This window comes from Coenobita brevimanus, chromosome 49, assembly GCF_032717465.1.
Source record: "Coenobita brevimanus isolate Jiangsu-jjx chromosome 49, ASM3271746v2, whole genome shotgun sequence".
Classification (NCBI taxonomy): Eukaryota; Metazoa; Arthropoda; class Malacostraca; order Decapoda; family Coenobitidae; genus Coenobita; species Coenobita brevimanus.
Genome location: NC_137002.1, coordinates 2,403,813 through 2,430,632, shown reverse-complemented (window position 1 = coordinate 2,430,632; position 26,820 = coordinate 2,403,813). Strand labels below are relative to the sequence as shown.

At 43.0% G+C, this 26,820-nt stretch overlaps 1 protein-coding gene across 1 annotated transcript in view; it reads right to left on the bottom strand.

Moving 5' to 3' along the window:
• The window catches only part of LOC145399455 (integrin alpha-PS2-like), a 155,289-nt gene that overhangs the window by 1,200 nt on the left and 127,269 nt on the right, over positions 1-26,820 (bottom strand). Inside the window, exons 7-20 of the mRNA XM_080272067.1 lie at positions 15,849-16,078; positions 14,853-14,999; positions 13,362-13,562; positions 12,340-12,515; positions 11,831-11,961; positions 10,833-10,981; positions 8,337-8,533; positions 5,775-5,982; positions 5,264-5,475; positions 3,877-4,062; positions 2,915-3,017; positions 2,219-2,518; positions 881-1,012; positions 472-555 (exon numbers count right to left, since the gene is read on the bottom strand). Coding sequence (XP_080128193.1) covers positions 472-555; positions 881-1,012; positions 2,219-2,518; positions 2,915-3,017; positions 3,877-4,062; positions 5,264-5,475; positions 5,775-5,982; positions 8,337-8,533; positions 10,833-10,981; positions 11,831-11,961; positions 12,340-12,515; positions 13,362-13,562; positions 14,853-14,999; positions 15,849-16,078 — 2,456 coding nt within the window. The remainder of the gene's footprint in view (positions 1-471; positions 556-880; positions 1,013-2,218; positions 2,519-2,914; positions 3,018-3,876; positions 4,063-5,263; positions 5,476-5,774; positions 5,983-8,336; positions 8,534-10,832; positions 10,982-11,830; positions 11,962-12,339; positions 12,516-13,361; positions 13,563-14,852; positions 15,000-15,848; positions 16,079-26,820) is intronic.

Below are 26,820 nucleotides of genomic sequence, written 5' to 3'. Positions count from 1 at the left end.
AGGAGTTAGCTTACTCATATGTAAACAGATAAGTGTAGCACATGTCTACAGTAAGTCCTTACATTTGTTACTGGCTTCAGTAATACTATAATTAAGTGCCATGTGACTCCTTTTAAACCTTTCTTTGCCATGGTATTTTTACTTAGGCTAGAAGAGCATTATATTCAGTTCAGAGAAGTCCCAGGAAGCCAACAGCTTAAAAAGTATGAATGTATTACTCAAATCAATTCAAGGTGATCATGTTAAGGTGAGAAAAATGATAGCAATGATAGATTTAATTCCTTCATCACTGTGATGTACAGTATTTTCTTCACATATTTTGGCTACTGAACAGATTATTTTATGCAGCTTAGGAGAGACCTTTTCTGTGAAGGCCCTCCAGTTTGAAAAGTCTGGATGGTAGCAAGAACAAAACAATAAACATTTTTTAGTTGAAAATATTACATACTGGTAACATATGTATTCACTCACCGCCCAGAGTAGAGCAACGAGCACAGCCAATAGTAATAGTCCTGCTAACACACTGCCAATGATCACCAGCCACTTGAGTGAACGCTGTAATCAAAAGGACAAACCGTTTAGAATTACGTGCTGTGCGTGGGATTTATGGCAGATGGTTCATTTTTGTTAAGTCCCAGTTGTCCCTTGTAACACCAGTAACTGCAATCGATGGGTGAAAAGAGACTAGGGGGAAGTAGACATTGCCCATTGATATTCACTAAGATCTTAACCAGTTTTTATGATACAGAAGTCTACCTTGCTGTGCATTATTATTCACTTTACTTTGTGAAGCACAGTACAGTATTTAGCAAATGAAGGACAAGAAAGATAAAAGCAAGGTATCATAAATACAGCTAATCTCAAAAAGTTTGTAAAATACCTGGTGCTCTGGTGGTCCACTTTTCACCACACTTGTGACTGTCCCTGCCCACACCTTCTGTTCCTCCATCTCATTGCCCCTTCCACCCACCACCACCAGGCGAGAGGAGATCTTCACCTCTGACATGCCCAGCTGTACAAAGGATATGTCATACATTTTAGGATACAGGAAATAAGAGATGAAACATGTTCCAGATTACCATACATTCAAACTGTTATCAGTTCTGTGATGGACCTCCTTGCTTTAAGCAGCTGGTTCAGCATGGACTTAATGTCTGTTATTGAACTCCTTTTATTTCAGTGTAAGATCAGAAATTCAAAATATCTTGTACAGTACAATATGTATACCGGTAATCATTATTTTATAGTAGTGACCTTGTGAGCCTGGGCCAACATTAACATAATACTAATGATAAAAGTCAGTCCTATACCTGCATTACCCCCTCTGGACACTGGAGGGCCAAAGTTGTAAGAGGGTCCAAAGATAGCCTGCAGTAACTCAGATTATTTAAGGAGACTATATCACCAGTAGTATGAGCATGATGGACAAACTCAGGCCACCTTCTGGATTTGAACTACTCGCATTGACACTCGGTTGTCTTCTGGCCAGAGACTTCTTTCACATTGCTACATCTCATTAGAATTTGGTTTTGGAGGATAAACAAGAGACAGGGATGATTCTGATGTTATTTATGAAACAGATAGTACGTTTGTTTGGGAACCAGTGTCCAAATCTCACTGATCTTACTTTGTCCTGGAGATATATGCATAAAGGAGACTGACAAGTATTAGTCTCCTTAGTAGTGAATTATGTCATATATTTGTAGTGAATTGTGTTATCTGATATTCACTATGGTTGTGAAGTTTTGGTAGTACAGTGTAAGTGAAGGTAAAATTATGAAGTCAGTCTCACACAGTGTCTCTAGCTTGATTGAAAAATTTTCCAGCTTTATTAGTTAAGGTATAAATATAAACTGTGAGTCTTATGCACAGCTTGATGTGGTTGTGAAGCATTAGGTAGCAGTATGATTGGAGGTAAAAGCCAAAATAAGATTAATCTGATGGGTCTGTGCTGAGTTTGGTCATAAAGTTTAATAGGCCTACTATAAATCTAATTTGGTTTGGTTATTACTGTAAGTGTTTAGCAGTGTGATTAAAGATGAAAGTACGGTGAAACAACCTGCTGTAATAAATCCATGTCTAGTTTGGTTATGAAGTGTAATCTAAGAGACCTACGGTAGTTTGGGTATTGTTTTGTGTGTGAAGATAAGTTGATACTGTACACAATCTATCTCGGTTACAACTTGAGTCCCCAAAGTTTACAAAGACAATCCCTGACCTTTTCTATAGTGTCGACCCAGAGTCTCGACCTGACTCTGACCACCACGTTTCCTCCGGCACGTAAAGAGGTTGTACACACAACCTTTGTGCAGTTTGTAGCTCCACATGCCAGTTCCTTCTCCACCTGCCCCTCCTCTGGCGCTCCTCGGCGCCATCTGTTTGCTCGCTGGTTCTGATGACGTCGGAGTCTTTCAGGGTGATCCCTCAAAACTACCTCATTGATTATGTTGCTCTTCTTTCTCTTGGCCTCTCTGTTTGCTTCTTGTTCTGTGAGGTTGTTGTAGGATGGCTCCTCTACCTATTTATGGAAGTAGAGATGTGATGGTGTTGTCATGCTATCAGCCTTGAACTCTATCATTTTTGCATTGAAAAGAAGAGTGTACATTTTCATCAAAATAGCATTATTCTATAGTAACAGCAAATCCCGTATTACCACTTTCAGGCATAGAGGGTTAAGACTAGAGGGGGGGTCGTTTGAGGAACAGTGATCAGACTATGAAGGAGTTGAAGGTTTGGGATTCATTTGACACTTACACATAAAACATAACCTCGGCCTGAATGTCATTCTTGCACAGCAGAGTGGTCAGACACACTATGGGAAACATGTCTTGGTGTCTTTTGAGGGAGAACAATCAAACTCTGTGTACAATACGTGCCTAAGGGTAAGGGGTCATCTGAGGTAGACCAAACTTACCTGTAAACCAAGATAGTTGACATCGGGAACAGAGTGACAGATGGCAGGCGGGGACACAAAGGGTGGGTCAAGGAGGTACAGCAGGGGGTCATCATTTAGTGTCCTGTTGAGGAAGTATTCATAAAGGATCTTAGCTTGTGTTTATGATAAGCAACTAGTTTTTCATTTAGTGCAGTATAAACAGTTAGTTTTATGTGTAACTAATTTTATAAGCAGTCCATGTATATGATAAACATTTATCAACTATAATTAATTTTATGGTAATAATATAAGCAGCCTATTGTTATGATAAACAGTCACTTTCAAATTCATGATACATTATAAGTTTTTGTGATTTGAAAGTCCCAGTTGATTTTATTGTCAAAAATTAAGCTGATGTATATATTCAACACTAGATTGTTTCACAAGTATTCATAAAGGATAGAGTTTATAATATGCAGGTCTCGGCTAACTTTACAGTCAGATAAGTTTACATTGCTTGTATATTTACCCCTCTTCCTGTTTTTGACGTGTATATTTTATTGTCAGAAATCACATTGGTTTCATATTTTCACCATAATCTTGACTGTGGATTGCTGTTGAAGTTTGTAACTCCGCAGAGTTTGAAAATACAGTACTGAACTATAATACCATAAATACCTAGTGGCGTGAATGAAGACAAAATTATATATCATACATACCATCATATTATCCACAATTCAGGCTTGAGGAAGTTCATGTACAAGCTTAAGAATATGAGGAATATTACTTCATTGTGAAGCATTTGGTTGCAGAATCAATGATGACAAAAGTATAATCGAGCCAACTTTTACGCATCTTAAGCTCAGGAAAGTTTGCAAATTTGAAAATACAAACAATTGCCTTATACAGTATTCCACAGCAAAAAATCAGAAAAGTATGCAGAAGTGAAAAGTATAAACCAAGCAGATCCTCAGCTAAAATAAAGTTCATGTATATAATACCTAGTGGGCCACAAGAGGTAAAGTGTAACCTCTGGCAAGTGTGATGGACCGAAGTTAGTGACCTCGTACACGTGCATCACCTCTGGACCAATCTGACTCTCATGCTCCACCTTACCATCCTTTCCCACCAGCTCAGATCCAAACTTGGATGCGTTGTAGTCAAAGGGGCCATCTGGCCATGATATGCTGTAAAAAGAGTGAGATGGGAGTCAGGGCTATTTCCATAGTTGATTTATTTATTAAAAAAAAAAATAAAAAGGTTCATAAGGAGCTAATGATACTAAGGATTCAGTGGTCTATCTATCTGTCTATCTATCTATCTATCTGTAGCCAGACGTCATAATCCTGTAAGGAGTGGCCACAAACAAATTGCCTCCATGATGCCCTGTCCCCTGCCATTTCACTGCCCTGCTTCCATCCCACACCCCTCTCATAAACCTCTCCACTCCATCCCTCCACCTCACTCACATACACTCTCGTTAGTCTCTCGCTCTCCATCCTCTCCGCATGGCCAAACCACCTCAGTGTATCTCTCCTAATGCTTTCTACCACATCACATCCACACCACAGTGCTCCTTCACTTCCTTATATATCAGTCTCTCTCTCTATGTAACTCCACATGGTCCCCTCAAATTACTCATTTCCACAGCTCTCACTCTTGACTTGTGTCCTTCCAACAAGATCCAAGCTTCACTTCCATACATTAGAGTTGGTATCACAGTACTGTCATGGAGGGACTTTTTTTTTTTTTTTTTTTCCCATGCCACTTCTTTGTTTCTTATTGTTGCTTTCAAAGAGCCAGCAATCTTTCTTCCTTGTTGTACCATTTCAAGCACTTCACCTTTCAAACTTCCATCCTCAAGTACTGTACAAAAATGCACTTACATTTCCCTTTTCCTCATCATCCAACATCATTGTACATCCACTGACCTCATTTCTCTAATAGACCATAACTTTACTCTTCCCTGCATTCACCTTTAGATTCAGTTTCTTACACACTCTTCCAAACTCGTTCACCAAGCCTTGCAGTTCCCCTTTGTTTTCACACAAGCAAACAACAGTACAAACGTTGCCCTCTCTCATTCAGTGGTAACCATATTAATAGTTTATGTGCTTGCAATCATCATTGCCTAAGTTGACTGTGGAAGTGGAAATGGAGTGATGGTTTTGTTGTTCAGCATCATAACCAAAAACTAATAATTGAAATTGCCCTTAAGTCTGTTGCCTTTGGTTTGTTTTCCCTCTCCCCACATCCCTTACCTCCTTTCATCCCGTGTCTCTAATTCCTTAGTCTTCTTTCTGCCCTTTTCTTATGCTTATTTAAGTATTTTACAAACCAAATTGATAGAGACGAGTCTCTCTGTCTCTCTCTCTCTCTCTCACCCACCCGAGAATATCAACTTCACTCCGGACTGTGATGGGTAGAGCCAAAGCTGCATGATTGTTGTCAAGGTGATCCTCATTTTCGTCACTAGCCGAGGACGCAACTACATGAAACTCCAGTGCCGAGGAGTTCATGAGCTGTGGGATTGGCTGGAAGTGAAGGTGAAGTGTGGCATTTGCTTGGGAGGGAAGAGGGTTGCCTACTTCACACACCACCTGCAAAGAAAATGGGAAGAGGAAAGTGGTGGTAGCGGTGGGATAAGATGGCCGATTAGATGCACATGTTCCTTCATGGCTATATTCACACTTTGACTTCTCCCTCTGTTTCTGTAATCCCTTGTTCTCTTTCTTACATTTCTTCCTACATTTTCTTTCTCTACAGTGTCTCCCCTTTCCCATCTATCCTCAGTCCTTCCATATTCCTACCCCTTCTGTTCTCCCCCTGTAATAGCATCCCAACTCTCTTTCTTTCATTCTCTTCCATCCCCCCCCGTCTCTCCCCCATCGTTTCTCACCTCTTGTGCCTTAGTTGCTTCTGTCGTCTGTGCAACATAGCAAAATGGTGTCACATCCGCATCAGACTTTGCTTCATAACTAGTGTACGAGGCTCCCACAGGCACCCGTACCGTAGCCCGTGCCTGGTAGGCATCTTCCCCGCCGTTACTTACGTGGGCCACCAACTCTAGGTCATCCAGGGAACCAACCACATACTCACTGTCCTTCCTGTTGGGGGGGGGGAAGAATTTGATGAAAGTATAAGGAATTGTTTATTGTACAGCATTGTCCAGTTTTACGCTATGTCAGACCAGCCTGCATAACTTTTCTACCCTGTTCCCGGGTTGGGGGTGAATTTCCAACAAAATACGTGTGCATGTCTGGCGTGTTCACCAAATTGTTTTGCAATGTATTTGAGTCATGAAAAATCAGTAAAAAAAAAGACATGTTGCCATGTCATCGGCACGGAATCGGTTGGCCAACAAATGATGCATCGGTGCGTTATTGGCCCAGAATAGTGTTAACTTGGCCCAGTATTACAGTATTTTCATCTTGAATGCTGAGTTGTATCAAGAGATTAATACTCTTGTAGAATATATGGTAGTTTTAGTCATGAAGAAGTTCTGTGGAAAGGATGTGGAGCCATAATACTGTCATAGTCTGTTACTGATGTATGGGAAGTGAGTTTTGAAAGAATGAAAATCTCTTCCAGGTTATGTATGGATGAACTGTAGCAAATGGGAGTGGAGGGAGGAATAGAAAGAGGATGGGAAAGGGGAGAGGTAACTTGTGAAAAGAGGGAAGGAAAGGAAGGAGAGGAATTGCAACATATAGAAAGGAAAATGGAGGGAGAGGTGGGGGTTTGATTAATAGTGGATGTGTAGGAGGAGGAGGAGGTAATAGGGAGGGTTAGGATGGAAAAGGGTAGAGAAGTTAAATGGTGGGATGAGAGGAAAAAGGAGGAGAGGGTGGTAGAGGAGAGTTGTATAGAGAGAGAGAGGTAAGGTGATATTACTGATGAGTTGGCTGACGGTTAGAGAAAGATCTAATTGGGAACTGAGAATATGAAGTATGGTTGGAGAGAGGGGAATGGGTGGAGAAAAAGGGAGAGAGAATAAGGAGAGGATTTGAAGGGAGTGAAGAAACTAGAGAGGGAGGGAGGAAGGGAAGCGAAGAAAGAAACAAAAGAAATGAGAAAGGAGGATGGCAGTAGGGAAGAAAGGGTAAGGGGATGGATGGAGGGAGGTGGGCTAAAGGATATCTAGAGGAAGGAAGGGATGTAGAAAGGTAGGTAAGAAATGAGGGAGGGGAAGGACGGAGGAAAAGGGGAGAGGGAGGGGAGGGGAAGGAGGAAAAAGGGAAAGAAGGGAGGGAGGTTGAAACAGGGATTGGGAGAAAAAGAAGATAAAAGGGAGGGAAGGAATGGAGAGACAGACAGACAGACAGACAGAGAGGAAAGAATAAAGGAAGGTAGAAGTAGGAAATAATGGTAAGAGTGGCAAGGAAGGGGAAGGAGGAAAGAAGGGAGGGAGAGGAAGGGAAGGGAAAAGGAGGGAGGGAGGAAGGAAGGAGAGGCTCTTCCTTGCCCTTTTGAAGCAACAAAGTCATCCATCTCCTGTTCTTCCTTTCCTCCCTCTCCCTACAGCTCTCTCTCCGTCCTTCCCTAACTTCATCTCTCTCTTCCTTTTCTACTTTCATTCCTTCTCTCCATTCCTGTCTGTCTCTGTCTGTCTGTCTCTGTCTGTCTGTCTGTCTGTCTCTCTCTCTCTCTCTCTCTCTCTCTCTCTCTCTCTCTCTCTCTCAAGCATTAGGGTAACTCGATGTAAATTTAATGTAAAGTGACACAGAAGCACCACCACCACTACTACCACAACCAAACTCCAATACCATCACTACTACGACTGTGTATTACCATCACCACTACCACACACCAACATTGCTAAGCCTACCACCACCATAACCACTACTACCACACCTGACCACCACACAGGACCTATCGTCACCATTACCACCTACATACACCATCTCTACCACATACCACCACTGCCAGCCTCACTATCAGCACAGCATTACCATACACCATCACGATTACCACAGCACCATCTCCACCAAGCACCATTATCACACACACACACACACACACACACACACACACACACACACACACACACACACACGCACACCTTGGATAACTCAAAATATGGTGCGTCAATCTCTCTCTCTCTCTCTCTCTCTCTCTCTCTCTCACACACACACACACACACACACACACACACACACACACACACACACACAAGGGAAACAAAGCTCATAAAGAGTAGTTAATGTAGATAGGAAATAAGTAGTCTCACCATCGATATTATTACTATTTTATGTTTCTGAAATTAAAGTGTAAGGCGTTTTTTTTTCTTGCTTATAATCTGATAATTATGCAACAGTTCCTATCATTCCTTGCCTGCCTGTCTGTCTGTCTGTCTTCTCTGTCTAGCTTTGTGTAGCTCAGCCAGTTAATCAGCCAGTCTGTAAACCTGTCTGTCTATATCTGTCTGTCTGTCTATAATATGTATGTCAACCAGACTTACGAGTAGACATTCAGAGCAAGATCCGGCACACACACGTTGTCCTCCCCGCAGTTATTTTTTATGTATATGGTGGCGGGTCTGGTGTGCGCTGAGGGGGCCAGGATGGGGCGCAGCTCCCCCTGTCCCAAGCGTCCTCCCTCACTTAGTCCGCTCCTTAGCTCGGCCACAAGGGGGGTTAGCTTGTCTCTCACCTCTGGCTGTAAGGTTGAGAAGGTTAAGATGGTGATTGTGGGGATGATGGTCTGATAATGTGAATAGTTGCTGATGATAGGGATAATGGTTGGTATAATTATAAGGAAAAGGGTATTAGCAGTAGTAGTAGTAGTAGTAGTAATAATAATAATAATAATAATAATAATAATAATAATGACGTCTAATGTACTGTGGGTGATCATTAAGCTGTGATGATATTAGGAAAGACAGTGGTGAAAGTGAAATTACGAAGATAAATGAGACTTGGAGAGAACCTGAATTTTCTTTGGTGGTTCTCAGTCCTCTTAAAAGGATTCTGTTCTCCACAAAAGCTTGGTGATTTTTTTTTCAAACATTTAAAGGGTTGTAAATCTCCTTAACGAGTTTCAGATCGTCAAGAATTCTGAATCTCTGGAGTTTAAGAATTCATGCAGGTGTTCTTAATCCTCTGACAGGGAAGGTTCTCAGTGGGTAGAGCTGATTTGTTTTCATCTGAGGGAACTGAGCCACTCACACAACTTGGACACTAAGTCAGGGTTGCATGTTACTCGGTGAGGTAGAAATGAGTCTCCCTGGTAACTAGTAAAGCTGACTCTCCATTCTGACTACTACTGGCCATCAATCGAGCTGAAAGGAGTTAGGGATCTTTTGTCAAATTAGAGAATGTGCGATACAGTAAAATCATTAGTTGTTAATTGTTAGAGAGAGAAAAAAAATGGTCTCCTGGTGTTTAAGTTTTCAGAGCCTTTTATTATTGTAAAGAGTATTGGAAGAGAGGTTGTGGGTGTGGGGAGGGGAGAGGTATGGGGAGGTTAAGGTGTCTTGGGAGGGGGATGATGGATTATGGGGAGGAGAGGGAAAGGGGTAGACGGCCTTAAATGTACTCTGTGGGTGGGGAGAGAGAGAGAGAGAAAGAGAGAGAGAGAGAGAGAGAGAGGAATAATGAGTTAAGATAATGAGACTGGACGTGTGTGTATGTGTGTGTAAAACTCCTTTCCCCTCCTTAAATGTGTGTGTGTGTGTGTGTGTGTGTGTGTGTGTGTGTGTGTGTGTGTCCCACCTCTTCCATATTTACTACCATCATTTTCAACTTACGCACATCAGTGAGCTTGAGGTCCCATGTCAGATTTAACTTGGTGAGGGAGTGATTGATTGAGAGGGTGGGTGGATGAGTTAGTGGAGAGGGTGAAGGGATGGGTGGATGAGTTAGTGGGAGAGGGGGAAAGATGAGTGGATGAGTTAGTGGGAGAGGGTGAAGGGATGGGTGGATGAGTTAGTGGGAGAGGGTGAAGGGATGGGTGGATGAGTTAGTGGGAGAGGGGGAAAGGATGGATGGATGAGTTAGTGGGAGAGGGTGAAGGGATGGGTGGATGAGTTAGTGGGAGAGGGTGAAGGGATGGGTGGATGAGTTAGTGGGAGAGGGTGAAAAGATGGGTGGATGAGTTAGTGGGAGAGGGGGAGAGGGTGGGTGGATGAGTTAGTGGGAGAGGGGGAGAGGGTGGGTTGATTAGTGGGAAAGGATGTATATTGTCAGTAGTTGAGTGAGGGTTTATGTTTAAGTTAGTGGGTGGATGAGTAAAAGAGTGGGTATAATATAAGTAAGAGAGCTGTAGTGAATAGTTGAGGATGGGTTGGAGTTTAGGTGATAAGGGTGGGTGGATGAGTTAAGATGGGTGAGGACGCTGAGTAGGAGTGGGTGCGTAAATGGGTGGGTGAATGAGTGAACAAAAAGAGCCCAAGGATATGAGTGGGAGTGCAGGTGAAAATGGTTGGTGGATGAGTTGAATGAGAGGCTGAGTGGGTGTGGGTGCGTAAATGGGTGGCTGAATGGGTGGAGTGAAACAAAAGGTGCTCAAGGGTGAGTCCGCAAAACTTTGTCCCCTCTAAACTAAAGAAAAAGTAACAGGAAGCCAAAACCATGATTCGTAAAAGTTGAGATTCCTGGTTAAAATTGTAGTGGGAAGGACAGACTGAGGAAGACAGTTGTACAGTTGGCCATTTGTGCATATAAAGGACTGAGGGTATTAGTTTACTGCAGTAGACAGATGAACAGAAAAGGTTTGCGAGATTGTAGCTAGACGGATTCAATATTTCATTCACTTACGCAATAACAATTTCATCTCAAAACGACTAGATAGTTGAAGGGAATGAGGAAATAATGCTAAATATCAGACTCACTGTGTGTTGAATAGTGATATATGGGATGGTTCATTGGTGAAATATCGCTATTTTACGTGAAGAATAGAGTTGGGTAGTTTTTAGATAATCAGGCAGACAGACAAGGCAGTTGACACCAATGCTTACCGAAACGTAGACATATGTATTAGTACAATTCTCGACTTCTTTTCTCAGTGCCACAGTAGTGTTGAAACTTGTGTGACCCTCTCGATGAAGTAGGAACATTCTTGGCGAGATTTCCGCTTGAGTATCAACCTTTAAGAATACGTCCATAGCTGTTAGAGAAAGAGAGGGAGAGATTAGGAAGGACACACACACACACACACACACACACACACACACACACACACACACACACACACACACACACACACACACACACACACACACACACACACACACACACACGGGAAAATGATAATACTGTACAAGAAAATAACACATAACACGAGGACGTTATTTATATTTTACTCTTGGTATCGTGGTAGTTATGTTCCGTTTTAGGGTAGAAGTTTCGAACTGGATGGGTTACATACAGCCCACATTAACGTCATCAGCAGAGGACATTACTATACGGAATAAAATCCAGCACTTTTCAGCATAGCCACTTTAGCACCTCAACACCTATAAGTATATTGCATCGTGCCAAGCAGTATTTTTCCAAACCACCTACCAGCAGGCCTAAATCATACACAGTATCCCAGAACATTTTCAGTATTTCTGCAACCACATTCCAGACCCCTAAAACTTTATCATCCCCCAGAGGGTCTTCCAGTATCCTGTACCACGTTCCAGGACTCATACAGTGTAGGAGAGACGCGATAAGAGATGTAGCTCAGACACTTCCATAGGGGCAAACAGGCCACTTTGCGTCGATTTTGAAGGGACAGGTCTTTCAAGTCCACAATTTCTCTCTTGCTTCCTCATAGCACTTCCGAGTGCTAAACAGCAACCTTCCAGCACCTTAAAAGAATATTCTATCACCTCACACCCATTGCAGCATTCCAAAAACACGTAGCAACCAAAAGTCATCTTCAATCACCTCCACAACACCTTCCAGCAGTCCTTAGCAACTTCCAAGACCCAACAACTACCATCCAGACAAACACATTCCCATGACTCACACAATGTAGGGGGGACACGATGACCGGTGTAAGAGAGACAGTACTGAAGGGAAACACAGGCAACTTGGCGTCCATCTTGAAGGGAACACCATGGGTCTTCCAAGTCCACGATGCCTCTCTTGCTTCTGAACCTGTTAGGGAAGAGAAAGAGAGTGAGGTTGGTGGGGTAAAGGCAGATCCGTTTAGCCATGTCCTTTATATGCCCATCCCACAATGATTTACTTGTCTCAGGTCGACTTTGAGGCCATACTCATGAACCCGATTGAGCTTAAATTATGAGTTTGCTTGTTTGTACGTCCATCGTCGCTCATACGGCTACCAAACACTTCACAGTCAGGCTAAAATGAAAAGCAGAGAGAAAAACACAACTAAACAGAATTATTCCTGATCCGATATGGAGACGTTTATCGGGAAAGAAAAAAAAAGGGTTAGAGTACTTTATGATTATATCCTCAGAATTTCCTGTCAAGTTCCTGAATCCATATAGGCATCCATGTGTTCCACCTCACCTAATTGTAGCTTCAGCATGGACGACAGGCCTGGTGCGGAAGACAACGGCCGCATTGTCCTGGTAGCCTCCCACGATTAGGTCTGGGTATTCGTTGTTGTCGAGGTCCCCACCACCCGACAACGACCACCCAAAGGTTCCCACTCGTCCCTGTGTCAGTACCTCCGATAGCAGCACCTGTGCCAAACGAATTACAAAGGAGTTATTTAGGTGTGGGGTTTTGTGGTTTAGTGTTGAATATGAGTAAATAAGTAGGGTTTGTGAGGTTTTGCGTGAACTGGTTTTATGTAAGGTATGGGTTTTATGCGGGATATTTATATGGTTTATGTGGAAGGTATATATAGTTCTTGTGGCTCCCATACATACCCCTGTGACAGATAATCCACCCCACAATTCATCAGAACAATATCCATCGACTCTACTGCATGTTCATCCGCCAGTCTTACCATCATTGAACCAAACACCACGTATCCAAACCCCAGTACCTACCTGTGACACTTTCTGTGAGGCCATGAGCGTTCACACAGTACCCACAGAGCACACTGCTGTTTTTGAGCCCCTTTGCCACACCACTCTACTCAAGCTGATCATGCATCCAACCAAGCATTCATCCATTCTACCGTCCAACATACCATCTATCCATTCTACCATTCGCTGTACAAGACACTGCAATCAGCCATCTGTCCATTCTATCATCCATTCTGCCATTATTTTATATTTCCAGCCAACCATTGACTGAACCTAAACCATCCCTTCATCTACTCCATCGACAGAACCAACCATCCTTCCATCTACTCCATTGACCAAAGAACCATCCCTTTCCAACCATCGCTTCATCTACTCCATTACTGAACCAACCATCCCTTCATCTACTCCATCGACAGAACCAACCATCCTTTCATCTACTTCATTGACCAAAGAACCATCCCTTCCAACCATTCTTTCATCTACGCCATTACTGGACCAACCATCCCTTCATCTACTCCATTGGCTGAACCAACCATGCCTTCATCTACTCCCTACCTGTGATGCTTTTGCGTTAAGGCCCTGTGCATTTCCCAAGTACACATAGACTGCTCCACTTTCACTTGGTCCACCGTACGGTGCCCCCACGGCCACATCACCATACCCGTCCCGGTCCAGGTCCCCAAGAAAGGCCACTGATATGCCGAAGTGACCCCGGGACTTCTCGCCCTCGAGTAAGGTGGACCGCTGGAAGTTGTGCTGCCAAAAGGAAATGTAGGGTTGAGTTAGGACATGATGATTAGATAACGTAGGGTCAGTTACGGAAGATGTGATATCGAAAGAATGTATAGGGCTGAGTTAGGACGTAATGATTAAATGACGTAGGATCAGTTAATACGCAAGATGTGATATCGATAGAACGTATGGGGCTGAGTTAGGACATAATGATTAGATAACGTAGGGTCATTTAATACGGAAGATGTAATATCGAAAGAACGTATAGGACTAAGTTAGGTCATAGTGATTAATGTAGGCTCAGTTTATATGGAAGATGTGATACTGAAAGAACGTGTAGGGCTAAGTTAGGTCACAGTGGTTAGATAATGCTGGGTTAGGTACTGTGGTAGATGTGATGCCGAAAGAACGAATAGGGTTGAGGTGGGTCGTAGTGGTTAGATAATGTAGGGCTAGGTAATATAGCGGATATGTTTCTAAAGAATATATAGGTCTGAGTTAGGTCGTAATGAATTGATAATGTAGGTTCTTCAGTATAAGGTTTAAGTTAGTTCATGATAGTTCAGGTAACGTAGGTTCATTTAGGTAACAGGATAAATACAGGTTCTTTACGGTCAAGTTGGATCATGGAGGGTAAATTTAGGTCATGTAAGAACAGTGAAATGGCTGGGGGACAGGGCGACGTGGAGGCGATTTGTTTGTGGCCACCCCGTACGGGATTAAGGCGTCTGGCAATAGACAGATAGAGAAGAACAGATCAGGTCATATAGTATCGTGTATAGAGTCAGTTCAGGTCAGTATGGTCAAGTTATACCAGTTATACCCCTCCCTCACCAACCACCGTCAGCAAATAGAATACGCTGCCTAGGAGAGCTGTTGAAAATGTGAATGTTGATTTTTAAGGCTGAATGTGGTAAATTTATGAAAGGAGAAAAGGCAACATTAATGAGTACGGTCTTTAACCTCACACAGCATGGTTCATAAATAGCATTCCACTAGCAACTCGCCTGTTGATTTCTTGTGTGCTTTGGGTACGGCGCAGTCTGCTGGGGTGGGCGTGGGTGTGTCGGTGGGAGAAGGAAATGAATAAGTGATGACGCTGACTGAGGATAGGGGGAGAAGGAAGGGAAAGGTAGATGGATTAGTTAGGTTTGGTTAGATGGGAGAATGAAAATGTAGGTGGAAAGGTGGTCAAGTAATGAATCTCACCTCCCGTCCACACACCTCACGAGAAATCACAGTGGGAGTGGGAGAGGAGGGTTATATATATACACACCATCTTGCTTATCACTATGGTAACTAAATTTTCCTCACCTGCTGGGTCTGCGTAAAGAGAGAGACGGATCCAACTTCATAGAGGGCATTTTGGGACGAGTACCAAGGGGCTCCCACAATGACGTCATCTAAACCATCGCTGTTGACGTCACCCGCTGCGACGCTATACCCAAAGTACGACCCAAGCTGTTAGGGGGAGAGAATAGGTGGTTAGCTGGATAGTAAGGTAGTGTAGGTGGGTAGTTAGGTGGAGGAGGTAGATAGGTGGACAGACTTAACCTAGTACTGACTGAAATTGTTATGTATGGAGTTTTGCCCGTACTCTTAAAGTGGCTTGGAGATTTGTATTACCTCTTTTTTGACTATGTATGCTGCATATTTGCGGGCTCCTGGCCTTTGGTTCCTTCTTCTTTTCATTAAAAAAAAAAAACTTATAATGTACGGTATGTTGTTGATGCAGACTGTTCGATATGAAAGCGATATTAATAACAGGAGAATGGCAAGGTATGATACATGAAATAGATAGCTAGGAAGAGGCGCTGGGAGGCCTTTTCTGCCACCGAGAATATAACCCATACTCTACCACAATTTGCCTACAGGCTTATAGTCGCGAAGCTCATGCAGTAGGTCTGAACTTGAGGGGGGCGTCCCGTATAAAATTGTTAGTCCTGCAATACGACACATACCCTGTGCTAGGCGGTAAAGGGTTAAGTAAGAAAGAAGGATGGTTAGTCAAGTGGTTGAATTAGGTTAGCTCAGGAAAGAGGGAGGAAGGAAAGTGAGTTAGGTAAGGTCAGGGAAGAAAGGTGGGTTAGGTTATAAGTACGTTGGGGGAGGAAGGAAACGTAGGTAGGGTAGAGTAAGGGGAGAAAGGGAGGGTAGAGGGAGAAGGAAACTAAAATGGGTTAGTTTACGTCAGGTTTGGTTCGATGGGAGAATGAAAATGTAGGTAGTTAGGTTGGTGATTAGGAAGGTGGTGATGTATTTAATCTCACCTGCTCCCCAGTAATATTATAGTGATGTATTTAGTCTCACCTGTTCCCCAGTAATATTATAGAATAGCCTCAGTCTGTCGTCCATGAGCACCACCTGTCCCTTGAGGTGGTTCCCCCTCGGCATGCCCACCGCCACGTCTTCCCTGCCGTCCCCAGTGAAGTCCCCAGAGGCCATGGAGTACCCCAGGTAGCTCATGTCGTCCTTCTGGGGACCCTCGTTGGTGGCCAGCGCGTCTTGTCGATTGAGAAGGTCTTGGTAGAACACTTGACCTAGGAAGAGGAAAAAGGGATGGTAGAGTGGTTGGTTGTATGCTAGCTAGGTAGGGTGGTTGGTTGATTGATTAGTTAGGTCATGGTAGACTTGAATCTGTACAGAAAGGGTGTTGGTTGTCTGGTTAAGTTGATTAATCCGCATTTACGATTTGTCTACAAGGAATGGGGCTTTGAGTTTGTCAGAATAGCTTGGATATTTCACTTCAGTTGAACATATGTTTTACTTATTTTATTTTTATTTTAGAGGATATTTTTATTTTAACCTTTATCTTGATCATCACATGTGCAGAAAATCAACTGTGAAGTTTCGCTTAAATGACATCTGTTAGGCCAGCAGTACTTTTCTTATGCAGCTGTAACTAGAGTATATACAAATACTACAATACTATTAGTTTAATGCCGCCGCCTCGTTGACACCTTGAAGTTTGCGTGGTCTGTGCCTCGACTTACATTTGCGATAGTGGCACCCATTTGATAAATCACTGATGCAAATACTAGTCATGAAAATTGCTGTTTATCGGTACCATACTGAACAAAAATCAGCAATAGTGGCGCAAATGTCTGTATTGACGTGATCAGTGGCCATGGTAACAGCGCTGCATTTTGGGAAAGATTACGTTACGGGAAGCAGTGCTATTTTTCGTGGTTAAGGCTAGCACGTGTGACCCGAGTTTGGCAGTTATGTATTTATCTATTTATTTATTGACTTGGTAGTGTAGGATTAACTCTTATCTGGCAGCTGTTTGTGAAATGCATCTGTAAAAATAAACAAATGCGCAGATGGTTAGGCTTGTGAGTACGAGCTAGGATTCGAGAGCTTAAATGGTGTGCATGTGATGTTGTGTGGCCCATTTCACTTTTGATAGTCCAGTTTCATATTTTCTTTGTCCTTGTTTCTGGATTCTACCACACACCATCTTTTAAGTGGGGTAAGAGGTCTTGATGATGATGATAGCACTGGACAGTTATGGAGGTTGGGATGTCAGGAATATGGAGTGATGGTGATGTTGGGAGACTGTGGTGGAGCTGATGGTAATGATGATGATGATAGGAAACTTTGAAGATAGTGGTGGTATTGTTTCTTCAAGATAGTGGTGGTATTGTTAGTAAAAGTGATGGTGATGGAAGTGATGATCGTGATGGTAGCAGTGGTGATGGTGGATATGGTTGTGGTGATGGCGGCTGTGTTGATAAGGGCATGTTAGTGGTAATGATTTTGTTAGTGGTAGTGTTGGTGATGGTGGGGTGGGGAATAGTAGCGATGGTAACGGAAGCGTACCCAGAACTTCAAAAACTGGGGCCCAAGTCCTAATCTTATTATTATTATTATTATTATTTTTTTGAGGGGGAGGGTTTGCACTTCAACATAATGTACACATATGATATAAATAATCCAGAATTCGAATGAGGGGTCAAGGGTCAGGCTAGCCCCCCCTCCCTCCCTCCAGTTGATGGTAGTAATTTGCAGACACGATAACAGTCGGACTCAAATAGATGCTTTAGTAACTCCTCATTAAACCATTTTCTAAAACTCGAGCCGGATCACGTTTTCTGTTTAGTATTCAATTACTGCATTTTTCTTATACCTAAAACCCTCTCTGTACGAAGACGCTTTCTCAAAGTTAGTACTTGTTACTACGATGTGATTTGGTGTAACAGAGGCCCCTACGATGAAAAATATAATCGTTTGGAGTTGGGAAGAATAAAAAAGGGACAATATTGTACTGAAAACGTTAAAGTATCTCTGTTAATCCATGAGATGAATCAAATCGTTTAGGGGTAATCAGATCATAAAGACGAATATTCAGTTTTACCTGCAAGGATTTCTGTCAGCAGAACTAACTCGTTTGGTGGTAAACCGAATAAAATAACAAAAATATCCTTTAAAAAATCGAGTTTTAACCTCAGTAAAATACAAAACAGCGATCAGGGTTAAAATGTGGAGGGACAAGGTATGAATTATGGTAAGAGCAACGAAAGTCCATAAATACGTGTATATTGGAATAAATGGTGCTTAGGTCGAGAGAGATGAGAATTATGAGTCTTGCACAATGTGTGTGTGTGTGTGTGTGTGTGTGTGTGTGTGTGTGTGTGTGTGTGTGTGTGTGTGTGTGTGAGGAGGGAGGGGGGAAGAGAGAGAACACTTGACGTCAACTGAGAGTGACATTAAGTGGAATTATTTTGTTAATATTCTGGTACACTTTTGACATCAACTGAGGATGACATTAAGTGGAATTATTTTGTTAATCTGGTCAGCCATGTCTCCCTCACGTACAGCTTCACAGCAACAGTATTATTTTATTACTGGGCAGAGTACGTCCCTTGCACAACTACCACCTCTCCAAACAGCTACGGTACTCAGCAATCACTACCACCACTACCACTTTTCCCAACAACTACAGTAACAACAACTACCACCACTACCACAACTACCATTTTTTCTAACAACTACCTCAACACAACTACTACCACAACCACAACAGCCACTTTTCCTAACTACCACTTTTCTTAATACAACTACCTCAACAACCACTTTGCAACTGCCACCATTTCCACACCCTACTATTACCCCCGGTGCGAGAGGAACGCCTTCACGTGATGGCATGGATATAACCGTGTGGCGCAACTGTCTGGTCATAACCCCTGTAGCCCCAAAAGGAGGACGTTGGACTGCAAGCCGAGGACATCTTCAGCCTGCAGTCCACTGGGTTCACGTTCAGGTGCGGCCATAACTACTATAACTACTCCACCGCCATCAGATTTACAAACACCGCTACCACAATCACCACTGCAACTACCAGCACTGTCACCAACACTCACTAGTCGTTAATGTGCGACCACTACTACCACCACAACGAGAGAGAGAGAGAGAGAGAGAGAGAGAGAGAGGAGGGCGGGAGATTGAGAAGCGAGATACAATTACCACTCACATACCAACCTCAGTCACACGCCATAACCCCACCAGAACACCATCCCAGACAGCATAACCCAGCCTAGCCTAACCTCAGACACCCTAACTAAGCCTCAAACACGCTAATCAGATCTAACGCAAGAAACTGATCTGTCGTAACCTAAACTAACCCCACACCCCGTAACCTAACCCAGCATGCTAACCTAACCAACTCATTTCACCTTATGTTATTCCACTCCAACCTCACCAAACCTTATCCTGTGCAATCTAACTTAACCTAGCCTTGCTCATTCCAACATCACCAGCACATTCTAGCCCACCCCAACCTCTCACCCCTCTCTACCCAACCCCACCCCACCCCACCCCATCCAGACACCATAAATTCACTAAGCGGAGGTTTTGTCCGTGGGGTTGTGTGAGGTTGTTGTATGTTCTTAAGGTTTTTACGATAATCTGATAGGGTTTTAACATGGTATTTATGTGGCCTATTATATTTCTCCCTCACCCACCACCACCACCCACTCTTCCTCTCCCCCTTCCATCTCATCCCACTCCCTCTCCCTTAGCCCTCCCTTTCCCCCTTCCATCTCTTTCCACTCCCTCTCCCATTCCCCTACTCTTTCCACTGTCCCTCTTCATCCATCCTTCTTCGTTTCCCTTACCCCACCTATATCTATCTTCCTCATCCTCACCCTTCTCCCTCCCTCTCCCTCTCCTTTCCCTGGCTTTCCTTTCCCTCCCTCCCATCTCCCTCTGTCTCTCCTCCTCTTCCTCCTCTCTCTCACACACACACACACACACACACACACACACACACACACACACACACACACACACACACACACACACACACACACACACACACACACACACCTTGATTACACCCCCTCTCTGTGACAAGCCCCCCTCCAAACAGCGTGATGGATGACGTTCTCTCCACACCCGTAAGCGTCTGGAGCCAGGACGTATATGGAAAGGCGTCTGTGTACTGTTGTTGTCCTTGTTGTAACCGCAGTATTATACGGACGTTCAGAGCACCGTCCGTGGAATAAGTACCTCCACTCCCTGTCTGCTTTACGTTTTGAAGGGGGACGAAGTAGTTTGAAAGATGTTGCACTTGTCATATCATCACGTATTATTATTATTATTATTATTATTATTATTATTATTACTATTATTTATTATTTATTATTATTATTATTATTATTATTATTATTATCATCTCACATCTACAGCCCGCCCTCACTCAGTTGGTAGGATATGTGTATGCATCAAACATACTTGAAACATAGTCCTCTCATGATGAAGACAAATCTAGTATGATCTGAAACACATTCACACTAATGCCAGATGATTTGATTCCGCCAAGAGTGATTCATAGGAGCCTGTGTTTACATTGTTAGCCCTCTAATGGTCGGGAATTTCAAGAGTTAAAATATTCACGCTAACACCAGACGATTATATATAGATAGAGTGATTCACGCTAACACCAGACGATTATATATAGAGTGATTCACGCTAATACCAGACGATTGATTCACGCTAATACCAGACGATTATATATAGAGTGATTCACGCTAATACCAGACGATTATATATATATATATATATATATATATATAGAGTGATTACGCTAATACCAGACGATTATATAGAGAGTGATTCACACTAATACCAGACGATTATATATAGAGTGATTCACGCTAATACCAGACGATTATATATAGATAGAGTGATTTATGCTAACACCAGACGATTATATAGAGTGATTTACGCCAACACCAGACGATTATACAGTATATAGATAGAGTGATTCACGCTGACACCAGACGATTATATAGAGTGATTCACGCTGATATCAGGTGATCATATTCAGATAGAGTGATTCACGCTAAAACAAGATGATCATATTCAGATAAAGAGAGTCATAGGAGCCTGAAGTTGCAAATGCTGATATAATTAGGTGGGGACAACTCTAATAAACTGTTGTATGTATTCCAGATAAAAACTCCATCATATACTCCAGCAAACGTCAGGCTATTTCATTCAGCTGAGAGAGTTACAGGAGTCTGAGAGTTATATTTGAGGACTACCATTGTATTTTATCATGACGCTTCTTAATTTGGTATCAATCTTGACCTCTTGATTTCGATGACCTGCCGTATATTTCCATCTTACTTTCTTCAGGTGGCAGATTTTCCAGACTGGAGGGGTTAGATACAGCCTTCATTAAACCTCTTTATTGATGGCCTCGTAACCTGAATAAAATCGTCTGCAGATATCAAAAAAATCGGAGAAAGACGTCAGTGTAGTGAGAGGATTAATGTTTAGCCACTCGAGATTACCAAATATATCGAAATACGTGAAAAAATATTGCTCAAATCCAGCTTCATAAATTTACTTGTGTATAAAATTGTTGGTGTATACTTTCACCTATACAGCCCTCCTCCTCCTCCTCCTCCTCCTCACTTTGTATTCCTTTGTATATTCCTCCTCCTCCTTCCCCTCCTCCTCCTCCTCCTCCTCCTTTTCATCATCATTCATGCATCTACCAAACATCTGACAGCCAACCCAGAGTGAATTGCTGAGCTTAGGTTATGTATATAAAATTAATGATTATGTTTCCGTCCTCACTCACACAACCGGCCAACCTTTTAGAACCAGTCTGCAGTGAATATTAGTGAAAAATACGATTAAAGACATTCTTGATACTGAGTAACTGCCATAGAGACCTGGTTATGGTAGGAACTTGCTGAACTGCTTTATAAATATGACTCCAGGTCCAGTGCGATGGGCGATAAGGGTGTCAGTGCTTCTTTACCTGATTGTACCCTTCCCCACCCCACCTGTACTCCTTCATGTCATCTTAAGCCCACTTTATCGTGATCTTGATCGTCTTTATCCTCTTCCTTCTATCAATTATTTTCCTTCTCATTTCTCCTCACTTTCCTCTTTCTCTTCTTCCTCCTCCTCCTCTTTTTAGATGCAGGGATGTCTCTAGGAGTGGGTTGGTCAGTCACGCACAAGGATTTTCACACTCAAGACGCTTCACTTTAGCTCCCTAAGAAATTTCACATGCAAGGTGCTTTGTTCTAGCGAAGTACCATATGGCCTCGCATGTACAGTATATAAAAATGGTTTACTTATTCTTGCTCCTGCATATTAATACCGTAATGATTATCCTCCTCCTCCTCCTCCTCCTCGTCCTCCTCCTCCTCCTTCTCCACTCACCACCACTCCATTTTACCATTTTACTCATCATTGTATTTCTTTCCTGGTCGTAATATTTCTCATTATATTTCCATTATTTGATTATTATTTTCTTCCTCAGTTACGTGTAGACTTCATAAACGACGCATCAAAACAGTGAGTATTTATATAATCGTCTGTGTTTTATCACCTACTTTATAAATTGAAGGCAGGACGGGTGAAATGGGAAGGGAAATTGGGATGGAGGGGGGAGGTGAAAGCAGGAGATATAGACCGAGAACGAGATGAGGAGATAAGGTAGTGAGGTTTGTGGGAGATGGTTTGATGAGAGTATTAGAAAATTGTAGGAGAGGGAGGTCGAGAAGGAGGTTGAAGGATAATGAGATTGTGTTTGAGTAGGATAGAATATTAGAAGCTGAAATGAGGAGAGGGAGACCGAGAATGAGATGGAGGGAGATGGGGAGCATGTGAAGGAGGGTTTATGAACAGATGGAGAGAGAGAGAGAAGTATATGAAGGAAAGTTATGAGCAGGTGGAAGGAGAAGAAGAGGAATACCGAGAATGAGGGATAGATGAGATAGAGTATGTTCGTACAACAGAAACACACACACACACACACACAGGGAGAGAGGTAGACGAAGACACAGACAAACATACAAACAAGCACACGATCCGGTTCCTCCACAGTACAAGAGTCCAAGTTGACCACAAGATCTGCATGTCCTCCCCCCTCCCCTGCCCCTACCCCTCCTCCCAACCCCTGCTCCCTTATTAGGTGGGCAGGTACTTAGGTGAAGCCAGCGCAGGTGAGGGGGTGGGTGGGGGTGGGCTAGGGGGCTGAACTGGTACCTATTCTTGTTTTTCTTTGCTGTTTTTCTTGTCTCATTTCTACATACATACTTTCATACATTCATATACATACATTCATATTGTGTACATACTTACATTCATGTGGTATATAATATCTGCACCATACTGTGACGACCAGCAAAGGTGTGTGTGTGTGTGTGTGTGTGTTAGAGATAGAGAGAGAGGGAACTTGGAAGTGAGCAAACGCAACTTTTTACCAGCGTCGCCAGTTGTCAGGTATATGAGAGCAGCCTTCCTCCACCATCACATACAAGAAAAATGAATAAATAAGAAAATAAAAAGCAGAGTTTCTTAGTGGATAATAGCAACACGTGTAACAAGTTTTTCGCCCCATGAATACAATGACATTAATTTTTGCCACATCGAAAAATTATGAGAAAAAATGATAGACAAAGAGACTATTTCCAGAGGTGATCAATGCATACCTGGAGGACATTTTATTATATTTATTTACTTATTTTTTTTTAATCATTCAGGACGGCAACTTACTTTTATTATATTCTTGATACCACCAGGCTTTTTCATTGATTTATTTATTTATTGTTTACTAGAGACTATATCCACCTGTGATCAGTGCATACCTGGAGAACATTATTTTTTGACTCCTTTAAGACCGTAACTTGTTTTTATTATATTCTTGATACTACCAGCCTTTTTCATTTATGTATCATGTATTTATTTATTATTTACTTATTCATTTATCTTGGGAGACTGTATCACTGAATGTAAAAGAAATTGTAGTTTCTTCTATTCCTGTTACAAGCTGATCGTATTATTTAACTTGACGCTTTGTATCACGGAACTGAGAGAGAGAGAGAGAGAGAGAGAGAGAGAGAGAGACACACACACACACACACACACACACACACACACACACACACACACACACACACACTATCCCCAATTAATCACTGCCTGCTTGGAGGACATATATTTGACTTAACAGCTTTAACCAGAGCGCGTTTTATTATAATTTTTGCTTCTCCCAGGCGTTATTATTATTATTATTATTATTATTATTATTATTATTATTTTAGCTTCTTAATGACGAAAAATTGGACGGATTAGATGTAGCCTTCATTAAACCCTTCAGTACGAGTGTTTTTTCTTTGACGAATAAAAGTTTCTGAATACCTAAGAAAAGGGTTTAAGACTCTCTCTCTCTCTCTCTCTCTCTCTCTCACACACACACACACACACACACACACACACACAGATTAATGGCTCTGATGATTGTTAAGCTGAACATGGCAAGTCTGAGGGTAGAATTAATTAAATGAGCTTAATTAAGGAGAAGAGAATTTAAGTGTCCTCATCCACATGATTCAGTGATGGTAAGAAATGGCGTGCTAAAAGATACTGAGAAATGTGTTGCATGTTTTTGGTGTGTGTGTGTGTGTGAGAGAGAGAGAGAGAGAGGGGGGGGGAGAGAGAGAGAGAGAGAGGGAGAGGGGGGGGGAGGGAGAGAGAGAGATTGAAAGTACTTATAGAAAATGTTTGTTTCTGTACAGTATAGAGCAAAACTTAATGCTTTTGTCGCACAGGGCTCATCTAACTGTGAACTCGGTGGAATGCAGGGTAAAGTTCCCCCCTTATCCTGCAGCCTCCTATCGCCCTTTAGGCTTCCCACTTACAAGGTCACCATCTTCCTTTAGGGGGATAGGGAGGGATGCTTGTGGAACGGGATGGTGGAGTCGTCTGGTTTTATTGGTGCCACCGTGTGAAGGTGTCTCTTTCTAGGATATTATATGTTCGTGGAGAAATTCATGCTTGCTACCTCAGGGCTGGAGTACGTGGATCAGAGAGAGAGAGAGAGAGAGAGAGAGAGAGAGAGAGGGAGAGAGAGAGAGAGAGAGAGAGGGAGAGAGATGAAAGAAAGGATACAAAGAAGAGGAGAAAGGATACAGGTAAGGGGGAAGAGGAAAAAGAGGAATGTGGGAAAAGAGAGGAAGAGAGATAACGTCAGTGCAGGAGAGGAGAGCATGAGGAAAGAGAGAACAGGTTGAGGAGAGAGGAAAAGAGAGAAGGAAGAGAAATACCGGTAGTGAGGAAGAGGAAAGAGAGAAAAGCATAGGAAGAGAGGAAGGGAGAAAGAGAGAGAAGGGAGAAAAGATACCGGTAGTGAGGAAGGAAAGAGGGAAAAGAAAGAGAAGAAAGGAAGGGAGAGAGAGAGAGAGAGAGAGAGAGATACCGGTAGTGAGGAAGAGGAAAGGGTGAGGTGAGACATTGAGAAGAGTCATATTACCTTACAAACAATTTCTTTCCCTGGCCCAGCCTCCTCCCCAATCACCCCCACATTACCCCTTTCACCCCCACCTTACATCCTCACCCCCACCCCTCTCACTCACATCCTCACCCTTACTCTTCCCTTGCCCCCAATCAGCCCCATCTTACCCCTTTCACCCCCACTTTACATCCTCACCTCCACCCCTCACACACATTCCCGCCCTAACCATCACCCTTACTCCTCCCTTGCCCCTAACTCTCATCGTCACTCACACACTGTCTCCCCCACCCTTTCACTTTCCATCACATCCACATACGCACCCCCACCTCTCATCTAGCCCTATCCGCTCATACGCTGATGGCTCCACCCTTCATTTTCCCCCCTCCCCCTTCTCACAGCGTCCAACGTAACACGTCACTGCGACAATCACGGGAGAAGGATTTGGCACACCTGACATCTCATTTGGCCTTCATTACTTCCACACCCAGACACATCCCAAACTTCAGACCACATACCTACATCCTTCATCCCTCCTCCTCACCGTCACCTTCACTGTTGTCCATTCATCCCCATCCTCACCTTCACCCTCACCCTTACCCTTACCATTTCCCTTGTCCCCTCACCCTCACCCCTGCCTTCCCCCCACTCCCACCCCACAACCTCCCCGCCATTCATACTATAGGCCTACTACTCATTCCACCTCTCACCCCGTCCTTCAACTCACTCTCTCTCTCTCTCTCTCTCTCTCTCTCTCTCAAAACACGGAACACCTGTCGCTGTCACATACGCAGGCATGAAACACCTGTACATACACACACACACACACACACACACACACACACACACACACACACACACACACACACACACACACACACACACAATGGAAAAATTAATCAAACGTAAACAGAAAAGATTTTTACAACAAATGAGATGTTTGTCTTTGTTTTTGTGTATATGTTTACAGGAAGGTGGTGTGTGTGTCTGTGTGTGTGTGTGTGTGTGTGTGTGTGTGTGTGTGTGTGAGAGAGAGAGAGAGAGAGAGGAAGGAGGGAGAGATATAGGCTGAAGAAAGGAAAATAAAGAAAAAAATGGAGGCGAGGGAAGGGAGAGTGGAAGAGGGATAGGAGAGAGAGAGAGAGAGAGAGAGAGAGAGAGAGAGAGAGAGGTGACAGGATGAAGGGATTTTTACCGTTGCCTTATTTTTGCTTCCTCACGCCCCTTTCCCACATTTTCTCCCCCTCCCCTCCCTTCCCTCTCCATCCCTTTCCCCTTTCCCTTTTCATTTCCGTTTTCATTCTCCCTTCCCTCATTCTTTTAACCATTCCTTCTCTTCCTCCTCCTCCTTCCCATTCCCCCTTTTCTATCCTTCTCCCTCTCTCCTCCCCATTCCCTCTCCTCCTCCTACTTTCCCCTCCATTTCCTTCCCTTCCCCTCTCTATTCCCCCACCACCACCTCCCTTCCTTTAGTTTCTTTCTTCCCTCATACTCTCTTTTCCCTTAATACTCTCCCTTCACCTC